Source organism: Arachis hypogaea, chromosome 20 (genome assembly GCF_003086295.3).
Source record: "Arachis hypogaea cultivar Tifrunner chromosome 20, arahy.Tifrunner.gnm2.J5K5, whole genome shotgun sequence".
In the NCBI taxonomy this organism is placed as follows: domain Eukaryota; kingdom Viridiplantae; phylum Streptophyta; class Magnoliopsida; order Fabales; family Fabaceae; genus Arachis; species Arachis hypogaea.
In genome coordinates, this window is record NC_092055.1 from 1,984,166 (window position 1) to 1,996,705 (window position 12,540).

Sequence of the window (12,540 nt, forward strand, 5' to 3'; positions counted from 1 at the left end):
ACCGTGACAAGCTCCCACGGTCTATGAATAGTATCATTTAGACTGCGCATGATAATTGTGACAGAATACATGTATATAATAGAAGCTCAAACCGCTTAAACTATCAAATACATAGCAGATAATATATTAGACAATTCTCAAACCTTTTTAACTATCATTTCCTGTTACTTCATTATTATGTCATGTCATGCACCCAACAAAACTAATCTAATGTAATCTAATCTTCACTCTCAAATCTCAATACTCACTGCTCAATACACAATAATAAAACAATTTTGTTAACACATTCATCGTATTTTTTTTAAGTTTTGGATTATAAAATTAAAGTGTATTTGAGTAAAGCTTTCACCCAATTTATTTATTTGGGTAAATTGCCCTTTATGCTGTGTAGTTATTATTTCAAAATTTTAGAATCTGGTTACTGTTTATCTGAACATTTTTTTTTATCAAAAATAGGAATACTCAAACTCGCAACTTTTTAAATGAGTATGGAAAGATTATATTATTTGAGTTATAACTCATTAGTTTTACCTGAACACTTTTAAGAGCTTGAAAATTTTAAAATTAATATTGTGGAGTCATTATCTCCAAATTACAAGAGCACTTCCCAAATTACCTTGGTGGTTTGTTTGTCATACGACTCCCAAAAGTGCTTAATGTAACTCCAAAGCTTTATTCAGGTGGACTTTCTTGTCTCTTTCATTATTAACATAAATTGATTTAGAAACTAGCAAGAGAAGTTGCATCAAGTTTATGGTTTTCAAATATATGAACCTTGAATAAATTGTTTGATCAATTGTAACTTTACATAAATTTATATTTTCAGTTTTCTATATATTGATCTAAATACAGTGCATCATGTGAAATTGGGTGTCACTAAACGGAGAAAGTTAAAAATAAAAGAGAAGATGAATCACAAAATTCTTTTTGATAATTTATCTATACATATAAGATTGAGATTGGAGAAAAATGGAGCAAAAATTTTCTTTTGAAATAACTTTTCTTATCAATAATTCATCATAAATAAAATATTTATTACTTTTAAAATTTAAGTTTAAAACTGGTGAAAGGTATTTAAATCTAAACCAACATTATATTTATTATTATTGTTTTATACATCTAATATACTGAGAATTTTGAAACAAAATTAATTTCATTTTATTAATATTTTATCATTCAAATTAAAAGATAATAAAAAAAATTTAATATACTAATCCAACTAATGGCGGTCAAGCAAAGCTATAAATACGAAGCCTTCTTTTTCCAATCGGACAAAGTCGAACGCAAAGAAGAAGAAGGAATTGGGGGATTAGGGTTTTGGGTTTCGAGTTTCTGTGAACGATTAACGAAGAAAAGATGATCGAGGTGGTTCTGAACGATCGATTGGGGAAGAAGGTTCGCGTGAAGTGCAACGATGACGACACCATCGGCGACCTGAAGAAGCTGGTTGCAGCTCAGACGGGAACGAGGGCCGATAAGATTCGCATCCAGAAGTGGTACACCATCTACAAGGATCACATCACCCTCAAAGATTACGAGATCCACGACGGCATGGGCCTCGAACTCTACTACAACTAAAATCCCTCTTCAAAGGTCTCTTCTTCCCTCTTCCCTGTTCTTCTTGATTTTAGGGTTCCCCGTGATTTTGCGTTTTATTTAACAATTGCCTTGTTATGTAATCTGTTTCTGTGTTTGAATTTACCTTTCCCGAACATTGTGGATTCATAATTTTGTTCTTGATGTGTTTAAGCCGAGTCTTAATCTAAATTTCGGAATTTACATTTGTTTCCCCTTGAGTCTTCAGTCTTCACGTTTGATTATGCGCAAATGGTTTATTAACTCATCACTAGTAAAGGTTATTTATTGAAGGAATCGCACGATTTCTGTGCATGCTCGTTCTCGACACTGATCTTATTTTGTTGTTTGTTTCAGGTGCTATTAATGGCAATATAGTATGTAACTGGATAAATGCGTCGAATGTAACTTTTGACTCGCAAAAAACCCCTTTGATTGGAATAATGTACATACCCGGATGATATTGGGTTTAATTTGCTGTTGGAACAATCTGTTACTTTGTTATATATAACATATTTGACGTGTTCCTGGTTTATATGAATATGCACTGTTTGTGGAACTATCATTGCCTTCTAAATTCTATTCAAATCTAGATATTCATACTCTTTACGTTCTTCATTAAAAGAACATCTAAATTAATGAGTTAATTTTTAGTGCGTGTGTGTGTAGCATTTTTGTTGAACGAAATGGTATTTTTACAATGTGCAAAACGAATTGTCATTATGGTAGAGTTCTTCAACATAATCGATATTAAAACAAGAGTTATTTTTTTACATCTTTTAATAAATGTTATCACAGATAGGGTGTGAAGTTTCTCCCATGAAGAACTCCGTGTTATCCATTTCTATTAATGTTTGATTATACTCACTAAATAAATCTGTTTATACGATAATAACATAATCACCTAAACATTGTTATATGCTACAACGATATCTTGGTTCAATTATCTTAAGGCAGCAAACAACGTCACATAATAAAGACGAACATGACAAACTAATATAAGAAAAGTTAAGCATCATGATGATTAGATCTAAGCATAACATCTCAATTCTGAAGAGCATCTTAAATTCTAAGTATTAATTAACCATTGCAAAATGCTATAAGTCTCAATTGAAGAGAATCCTTGTCTTTCTTTGATTGAACGGTCATTTTACTTTGTCTAAGAGGTGACTATTGTTTACTCTAGAGTTTCATATCCTAAGAATGAACTGATCTAAGACATTGACTAAAATACCATCATCTAAACCTGTTATTCTAGTGTCAATTTGATTGCAGTTATAAACTCATTCAAATAGAGAAGTAGAACTTGTTGCAGAAAAGAGAATTTATCTCCACCTACTTGGACATCAATGATCACGATCAACTACTTTCCCGATTTGGTTTTCCATTTACAGTGGACGATTGTGTCTTTGCATTAGTGCTATTTGATTCTTTTGAACTGCTAGAATCTGTTTTTCTCCTAAAGCCAAACCTTCTAGAGAAAATGTTCCAACTTCTCTTTGTCTTTGTCAACTTCTGCAGCTCATTTCGAATTTCTGAGCATTCCTTCTCGATCTGCAAGAGACGTTCTCTCACGTTGTCTGTTCCCCCTGCAGAGTCCAGTTGATGATTACCATCACTCCTATGGAGGCCGAGATTTCCACTTTGGTCTTGTGAGTTTGCAAGATTGTCAGAAACAAAGAACCAGCCGGATATTGACGTGCGAAGCCGAAGCTGTTCGAAGAACAGGACTTGAACAATTACACGGAGAGGTAATCTTTCATTTTGCGCTGCATGAGTGCTTGCTTCAATTGAGAGTTTTTGGCAGTTCATCAGTCTGCAAAGTTGCTCTCTTTCAGTATCTGTCAGCCACGGATGTGCCTGCAGTTTATTGATGTTTTACATTAGAATTACGAAATTCCAAACACATGAACATTAAAAACTTATTATTATTATTTTACCATTAAGTTTATTATATGTTCTTTCACAATATAGCTTTGGCAAAGGTAGCAAGTTCCAAACAACATTTCATTATTGTCTTCCACAATTTCAGTTGCAAAAACATGTAACATTGGTGTATTGAAATAAATCTATTGGGCAAGCTAGACTATCCAGTGTGATCTAACCTTAAGGTAAATATCTACTGCATGATATATACCATCATCAAGTGGCCTAGAATAATCCGGAACTGCAACAGCAAGTGCCTGGAACTTAGACAAGCTCAAATTAGCATCTGAAGCCACCTCAGCAAGATATCCATCTAACAAGCTTGCTACCATTGTCATCGACGTCAATGGATCATCCGCAGCTATCAATGTTCCCTCTTCGAGTATTAGTGGGGAAGCTGTTACAGATGCAGGGAGGTATATAGACATAAAGTGATCAAGAATCCTATGAATGCAATCTACATCATAGAGGGTTTCAACTGAGTATCCCATATTTGGAATGAGAAGATCGACGAGCACAGCCTGGTCTAGTTGAGCTCCTACCCTTTTCTCCAAATTTTCCTTGCAGGATGGACTTGCACGCAATATCATGGCTGTTCTGAGCAACCTAAGCAGATGTTTGGAGGATGTGACCCCCCTCTTGTTTGGAAGCAACTCCACAATTTCTTCCAACAGAGCCCTTTGATCTGCTTCAGAGGTTGTGGGAATGGTTGCATGTGATTTATCCTTGAAACTTGATTGTCTATTCATCAAGGGGAGAAACCTCCTAAGGTAATATATGAGACATCCTGCGACACTTTCAGGTTTCATACCTTTCGATTCAATGGCTAAAATCAGTCGTTTAAACAAGGGCAGGCTTAACAAAGACACATCATAATACCACCAATTATCACCTTGAGGTTGTGGCTTTATCTCAGTGGAAATTCCATTCGCCATTGCATTGTCTTGGCTTTTACGTCCACCCACTGGCCACTTGAATAAGCTTGGATCCGAACAAGCCTTCATTGCCAAGGAATCAATACACCTTGAAACAACATGCAGGTCTTCGGCAAAAGGTAGCACTTCCTCACATGTTTCAAGGGCTTTTATGGAGTCTGGCCAAGTACCAAAAACTTCATTCAGAAAAGCTTCTGTCTGCGAAACAAGATTCCCTTCGCCATAATTTTCAGTCATTTCGAGGTATTCTGCTGCACATCTGAGGCTAACTACATTTAATGGCGTGATATCTATTTTTAGACCATAGCAGAACTTGGCTATAAGCTCAAATGTTTTTGCACCACCAGGAATATCATGAAGTTGAAAGGTACAAACATATCCATCATCGCCTGACAATTCTTCAATGAGTTTCTTCAGCAGTCCACTTCTAGAAAGCAATGGAAACTGCATCAAAATCACAATTATATGAACAAATTGAGGAACAAACTCAGCACATAATTTAGGACTTGAAAGAGGCCTACAAAGACATTTTTAAGGTAAAGAGTGGAGATAAAAAAGAAGAATTCAACAAGCACCTTGTGGAGGAAGAAAGAAATCTCGCCAACTTCAACTGTAACATCACTTGGAAGTCCTGTTGAACATACCCTGAAGTAAAACAAAACTAGGATTTAGGAGCAATAATGAAAAATGTAATCATACTCTAACAACATTCCCAACATCAATCATCATTGAAAAGTTGCTAAGATAAACAGAGGCATCCACTGTTGTTTGGACAAAAATTGCAAAAAGCTGAGTCTATTTCATAGTTACTTGGATAAGTTGTTCACTCTTGCCTTTTCTTTTTCTTTCTTTTTTTTCTTTACAATTCTAGTAAATGTAATTAGCCAGTGGAAGTGGAACCAGTTAAGAACCAAATATGAAATTTGAAATAATCCAATCTCATGTTTCCTCTCTACCCAAAAGCTCATAGATTGATTGCACCACTTTGAATTTCCTGCATGATTGAAAATTGACTAGTATTTTGGAAGCTTGCACCTTTCTATCTTTGGAGGAAAATGGATTTGACAACATTTTGATCCCAAAATGAGGGCAACTCAAATTAGGGATATTTGAAGAGAAGATTGAAAACCTCTCACCACCCCACCAATATAATAAATAAAGGGTTCCATTTTGACATGGGGACATTACCAAATAAAAACAATGCTTAATTGCATAAGGGATCTTTATATTTATCTCTTAATGTGAAACCAAAAGAAGACAGAAAAATCTCACCATGTCTGGCCTTCCAAATGAAATGCTTCAGAAGACTTTGATCCCAGCTTCATGAATGACATTATTTGATTTAATCGCAGGTTGTTGCATTGATGATATTAAGAAATTAATAATTAAGACATGGCAGACAAAGTGGAAAAGAAAAGAAGAAGAGGAGAAAGGAGTGATTTCATTGTAATGTCAAATGTGATGAGAAGCTAGCTCCAGAGAGAGAGAGAGAGAGAAGAAGCGATTCTAATAACTGAAAGAGCGACAAAAACGGTTAACGTAGCTATCTACAAAATCAGCTTATGTTGTATATCTATCTCTCGTTCTCTCTCTCTGCCAAAAATTTGAAATAAAAATTGTTAATTTACTTTACTTTTGTTAAATTAAATGCAAATTAACATGTTAATATGTTATTGGTCGACTCAAGTTTATCTTCCGCCACAGGAAATGAAATAAAAGTTAAAAAGCTTTGCTTTATGCATTATTTTAACAAATGCGTTATTTTTTTAAATAGGTTATTGAGTAAATGGTTAAATTAATCCCTAAAAAATTACTTATTTTTTAAAATGGTCTTTGAAAGATTTTTTTAATTAAATTCGTTTTTTAAAGATTTTAAATTAGTCATGTTAGTATTTGCGTCACTTTATTTGTTGATGGTGTTAAAATTTGCTAATATAACGTGTTAAATGACACTTCAACATATATTTAAGGCTGCGTTTGTTTTCAGAGACAGGACAGAATATGACACTGAAACGGAGACAATAGGACGGAGACACTAAAAATTATCTTTTGTGTATTGTGTTTGGATACGATGGACAAAACACTAATGTAATGTCTAGTATTATGTTTGGATACACATGGACAAGACTAAAATATTATATAAAATGACTAAAATAGCCCTGTGATTCCAAATTTTCTACATCAATACAAATTAATTTAATAAAAAATGAGAGTACGTAGGAGTACAGACGGAACTTGAAAAAAATATTTGAGGCAAAAAATTTTAATAAAAAAATATATTAATATTTATATTAAAATAAAATTTATAAATATAATTATTTTATTTTAAAATTTATTATTAATATGTAGGAATACATATAATTAAGATTAACAAAAAAAAATAAATTTAAGTTTGATTAATAAAAAATTTTATTTAAGTTAATAAGTCAAATTAATTTTAAATAAAAAATTAATTTTAAAAAAATCAATTTTTATATGAAAAAACAATTAGTTTTTGCATATAAAAATCTATTTTTATTTAAAAAAAAAAAACTAATTTTTTTTTATCTAAAAACTGATTTTTCTTTATAAAAAACTGATTTTTCTTTAAATTATATAAAATCAATTACAATTTATAAATTATTTTTTAACATTTTAAAAGATTAATTTTATTTTTGCTAATATTTATCTTTCAAAAGTTTTAAGATTAATTATTTTTGTTATTGCTTTTATTACAAATCAAATAATATAATATAAAGTTAAAATGGTATTGAAGTAAAATAATAAAAAGAAAAGAATTATCTACCCCAAATAAAAAATTCTACAAAAAGGAGAGAGTACCTGGAAAAGAAAGAGATAGAGGAAGAACTGGAAGAAAAAAAGTGTATCTCTGAACAACGCAATAGGAAAAATAAAAAGGGGTAATAGTGGAAAAAAAGGAAAACAAAATTTATAAAATTGTCCGTGTCCACTCTTCCAAATCCCGTGTCCATCGTTGTCCTTCGTGAAAGAGTGGACACAAAATTATAAAAAACTGTCTCGAAAACAATATGTCCACTGTCCATGTCTCTGTCCATGTCTCTGCTTCCAAACACTTTTTAGACAAGTGTTGTCCATGTCTCCATGTCCTGCCCCCGAAAACAAACGCTACTTAAGAGTCTTAATTGGCTATTAACATGATTAATTTATGAAATTAGATCAAATTAACTCCAAATTAGGAAATTCTATTGCTTCAAATTTTCTCTTTAATTAAGTTCTGATTTGATCTAATTTAAACTAATCATATTAATATATGTTGGAATGTCACTTAATGTGTTACATTAGCAGATTTTGATACTATTAACAGATAAAGTAACAGCAGGACTAACATAACTAATTTAAAATTTTAAAAATATAAATTTGATTAAAAAAATTTTTAGAGACCAATTTAAAAAATGAATAATCTTTTAGAGATTAATTTGACCATTTACTAATACGTTATGAATGTGATATAAATGGCCCATGAATAGAAAATAAATCCTTTGTCATTATCCAATTTTCATAGTCTTAATTGTTTCGTGAATTAGCATTTTTTGAAAGAAAATACGATAAAGGGTGAGAGAGAGGAGAGGAAAATGATAAGGGGGGGGTGGCAATGCGTCAATGCCACTGCACATTGCATAGTTTTGCAGATTGCAGTGAGTGAGGTTTAAGGATTAAAGAGGGAGAAAGTTGAATCATCCTCTCTCATTCTCGCATCTTCTTCTTCTTCTTTCGCAAAACCAACCAACCACCTACTCAGCTCAAAGGATCTTCTTTGAACTCCCCGCTTCTGCAAAAACCCGTTTTTCGTGAGACCTTATGGCTTCCAATTCCATTCATTCCAATCTCCTTCCCAAGTCTCCCTTCAATCACTTCCAGGTTCACTTCCTTTACTTTTTCCCTTTTGGTTACTCTTTCTCTTTAATGGGGTGTTCAAAGTTCAAATTTTTAGCTTCTGGATTGCTTTAGTTTTCCCTATATGTAAGTTTGACATATATGAGGTATGTGGTTCTCTGTCTTTATTGTTTGAAAAGAATAAAAATCCAATTTTTAGGTGACTGAGCTGCCAAATTATATATCTTTTTTTTTTCTCTCATATTTGTGTTTAAGGTAGTTTATCTTAATTTATTATGCTAATTTTGAATTTGTTATATAATATGAGCTAAGTTATAGTAGTGCAATTCTTTGTAGACATCATCCTACTTGGTTGGTTCATTCCCTGCTGGGATTTTGCAAGTTAGAGTTGGTTTCAGCAATTCAAGGAGGGTTCCTTCATATAGTTGTATAAAATGTGAAAAGAAAGATGATTATAATATTGAGCATGTATCTGTTGAGCGTCCACCTTACTACAGTTACATGGACTCCACCTCTGGCCAGCTTGAGCCGGCCTCCGGTGCTCGAGCAAGTGTTCCAGAGCAAGAGTATTGGCCTGAGGGAACTGCTAGTCAGGTGAGGGCTGCCAGGGCGCCTCTGCCAGGTGGCGAATCGTCAAGTTCTCCGTCTTATGGTAGCCAGCCTGGAAGTAGGAGGAAGAATTACAAAACAGCTGCTGCTTCTTCTTCAAGTATTGATGTAGAATCGTCTGACCCTGCACCATCTGATGAGGCTTCTTTGGTTGAATCCACTGAGGATGCCCAAGATTCTTCTTCTGAGTTTGTTGTTTATCAGTCAGAACCGGAGGAAGAAGAAGAGGCGGGATATGACCTTGATAAGAAAATTGGAAATCCTCACCCGTTTATTGATCCAAGAGTTAAAAAGAAAATAGAGGGCACACTTCCTGAGGAAGAACTATGGTGGAACTGGAAGAAGCCAGAGAAAGAACAATGGTCCAGGTGGCAAAGGAGGAAACCAGATGCTGATACGGTTAGTGTGTATGAATACGGTTTATGGGGAGGATACCTATGAATTGATTTTCCTCGCACCATGAAGCTCAGATACTCCTAGTCCTCAAATTAGATACTACTGTTTGTTAGTCTTCAAAATTATGTTCATTGAGAATAAGTTGTTAGATATATTGAAGCTTGTAAGTTCTATTTTGACTGAACTGAATAATCTTTTCAGGTTTTCCTGAAAGCCATGGCAGAAACTGGGCAAGTAAAGCTTTATGGTGAGCACCCAACATTGACAGAAACGTCTCTTTACCGAGCAAGACGCCATCTTTATAAGGAAGAGAGGTATTGCTGACCATTATTTTCACAACATTGTTCTGATAAGCATAGAAATGAAAGTGATGCATTTCTGTAGTACATGAGAAATGTAAAACTAAGGGTGACATCAGTGTATGAAATTAGCTCGAATTTTTCATGGTATAATTCATTCATCAAAACTAACTTCAATTCACATATAATTTGCGCATACATAGACTTATGAGAGATCCTTGCTTCATAGTTTCATTTGTGATGACTGCTTTGCAAAATCTGAAGACATTTACTATTGAATCTCCTAAAAGCATACTCTTCATTATTATAGGCTTCAGGCTGAGGAAGATAGACTGGAAGAGATTGGTCCGATGGCATACTATTCAGAATGGGTAAAAGCATGGAAAGGGGACACATCTCGTGAAGCTATTCAGAAGCATTTTGAAGAGACTGGTGAAGATGAAACTGCTCAACTAATTGAAATGTTCAGCCACCAAACTGATCGGGAGTATCGCGTAATGATGGGAACTGATGTGCGTATTAAAAGGGATCCTTTAGCAATGCGAATGAAGGAGGAACAGATAAAGCAAAGTATGTACTCTTAACAACTAAAGTGTGTTATGTCAGTATCCTGTTTTAGTCTTCTCATATCATCAGGCCAAGCATCCCATACTTTGTGGTTGTAAATATCATTCAGCTTGCACTGAGATCTACCATTCATGTGCTTTTGGTCACACTAGATTCTAGATATACTCAATCCAGAATATCAATTAGTTAAAAAGTTACCTTCATTCTTGCAGTATGGGGTGGAGATCCGGTTTACCCAACCGTGAACTATATTCAAGATCCAAATGAAGTGATCGACTACAGGGGACCGGATTTCCATGAACCAACACCAAATATGCTGTCTTATCTGATGGAGGTAATTTGATCTAAACTCAGTTTCTTCTTTGTTTCTGCTATTTCTTTATTTATTTCCTGAAAATTTGATTGCTAAATGTGAGTAACCATTAAAGATTAACTGCTTAGTTAAATATGGAAATTTTGGGGATGAAGTGCGCAAACGTTATATGGCAAAAGTTTGTCATTCCATGCATTATGTGCTTAAATACTGCGATATATACTGAAAATTTTTCCTTTATATGGTCAGCATGGACACGTTATTACAAGGGAGGAACTCAACACTATTCTGGCAAAGGAGAAGCCTGAACAGCATGTGGTACGGTAGTCAGAGTAATAAGCATGGAAATTATATTAATACTAATAGAGAATATACAGATTGCATGGATCATTTGTGAAATATGACTCTTGCAATTTTTGTCATCAAGATAAATTAAAGGGAACCTTAAACCTCTGAGGTCAGAAGCTTTTAAAGGAAAGTATTGTATGCTAAGATAGTTTAATACTATTCATTTTAAATTGACAGGTGACAGATGTAGATGAAGCTATGGCGAAAGCCGTTGACATTGGTGAAAATGATGTGAGCTTCGTCCATTATCTCTTGGTCATTTCATTTGCTCCTGTAAACTGTATACAATATTGACCCTCGAATGTGATTGTAACATTTTCTTTTTCTTTTTCCTCCTCTCTTTATTAAACAGGATGAAGAGGATAGTGATGTTGAAGATGAAGAAGAGGGAGAAGGAGAGGAAGAGGAAGAGAAGATTACTCGTAATTGGAGCGTCTTGAAAAGTACTCCTGAGCTTCGCCAGTCAAAGGTATTCTTGTAAATCGGATAGCTACATCTATTTTCGAAGTTAGTAGTGTCAAATCAATCTCCTATTGGCTTTTATCAAATCATATATGTCCATATTTGAGAATTGAGATAGATTTTTATATCACATGTTTCATCTCAATTATAACATTCCTTCTATCCTCAATCCTGTAGCCAAAACCAAAGAAGGACGGTCCTATGTCTCTGGATGAGGCTATAGATGATTCTGAGAACTTGACTGATTTCCTCATGGACTTTGGAGAAGAAGAATGATATGACTCCTCATGACACATTCCATGTCAAAGGCATATATTGCAGTTGTAGACGCTCAGACGCGCACATGTTGTAGACACAGGCCGAGGGATTTAGTTTGTAAGTAATTCCTTGTCAGTTTCTTGAACTATGAGCAACTTGCTTTAGGCATTGCCACAAAGATAGTGTAGCTCTGGCTATAAATGTTGAAATCAGATTTTGAATCAGGAAGCTAGTTCCTTAAATACTCTCAGATACTTGTTCCCACTTTCCAACACCTCCAATATACATGCACAATTCTGATATCATAGTCCTTCATATGCAAGAGGTCCAATATGATTGCATTGTGATTTTGGTGTAAACTAGAGTCTAATAAATTTTGGGTAGGAAAGTGACCATTGCAGGTGCATCTTTCTCAAGGAGTGTACTGATTTCCACCAAGGCATGTATAAGAAGATGACTTTAGAATATAGATTCTTGTAAACTTTGTAAAACTTTATTATTTGATTTGCATTGTCAATGAGTTCTTGTATTGCAACATTTTACAATGCAATTTATCATATTATTTGTTACTATAGTTTTAATGGTTTTAACAAAAAAAAGTGAAAAACTAAAAGGAACAATATATGACTTTTCATAGTCCTATGTATTGAAGCCGGACAATTGAGACTCCATTGAATTGTTGGTCATAATATTTTACCTAAATCAAGCAAAAATATTAAAAGTTTTTTCTTTTTAACCAAACACCATTAAAGATGAATAAAAAAATCATTGAAATATTCGTTTGATTTTTTTTTTCTTTCAAGCTTTTTGGGGGCTGGGTTTAATTAGTGATTAATATGGACCTCTTTTTTATTATGGGCCTTGTTTTGGCCCAAATACATTATTGAACAATTAATTGTTTCATGTATAACCAACTTGGATTAGTCGAGTGGTTAGCTCACTCGTCCGCTTAAGCAAGTGTTGGGGGTTCGAATCCCACCTTGTGCATGCTGCCTTT

General features: G+C 34.0%; 3 protein-coding genes across 4 annotated transcripts; 2 read left to right on the forward strand and 1 right to left on the reverse strand.

The window, feature by feature from the left end:
* Nucleotides 1-1,231: 1,231 nt before the first annotated feature.
* On the forward strand, nt 1,232-5,391 carry LOC112783350 (ubiquitin-like protein 5). 2 transcript variants are annotated; one of them, XR_011879326.1, is made up of 5 exons: nt 1,232-1,593; nt 1,933-3,326; nt 3,608-4,271; nt 4,356-4,679; nt 4,784-5,391. XR_011879326.1 is itself a non-coding variant. In XM_025826274.3 (2 exons), exon 1 carries the CDS (start codon nt 1,357-1,359, stop codon nt 1,576-1,578), a length of 222 nt encoding a protein of 73 aa, XP_025682059.1. In that variant the 5' UTR covers nt 1,265-1,356; the 3' UTR covers nt 1,579-1,593; nt 1,933-2,134. The 2 variants fall into 2 exon arrangements, 1 of the variants encoding a protein (XP_025682059.1); XM_025826274.3 differs by lacking the exons at nt 3,608-4,271; nt 4,356-4,679; nt 4,784-5,391 and having other exon boundaries at nt 1,265-1,593; nt 1,933-2,134.
* On the reverse strand, nt 2,802-5,770 carry LOC112783351 (BTB/POZ domain-containing protein At5g03250-like). The gene is made up of 4 exons (XM_025826275.3): nt 5,709-5,770; nt 5,012-5,081; nt 3,681-4,880; nt 2,802-3,435 (listed from the first exon to the last, which is right to left on the reverse strand). Exons 1-4 carry the CDS (start codon nt 5,768-5,770, stop codon nt 2,935-2,937), a joined length of 1,833 nt encoding a protein of 610 aa, XP_025682060.1. The 3' UTR covers nt 2,802-2,934.
* A 2,168-nt stretch (nt 5,771-7,938) lies between these two features.
* Nucleotides 7,939-12,117, forward strand: LOC112783533 (protein PLASTID TRANSCRIPTIONALLY ACTIVE 12, chloroplastic). Its single transcript, XM_025826519.3, has 9 exons — nt 7,939-8,315; nt 8,628-9,299; nt 9,498-9,610; nt 9,906-10,165; nt 10,375-10,496; nt 10,725-10,793; nt 11,001-11,054; nt 11,176-11,292; nt 11,463-12,117. The coding sequence occupies exons 1-9, from the start codon at nt 8,256-8,258 to the stop codon at nt 11,559-11,561; spliced, it is 1,566 nt and encodes a 521-aa protein (XP_025682304.1). The 5' UTR covers nt 7,939-8,255; the 3' UTR covers nt 11,562-12,117.
* Nucleotides 12,118-12,540: the final 423 nt, after the last annotated feature.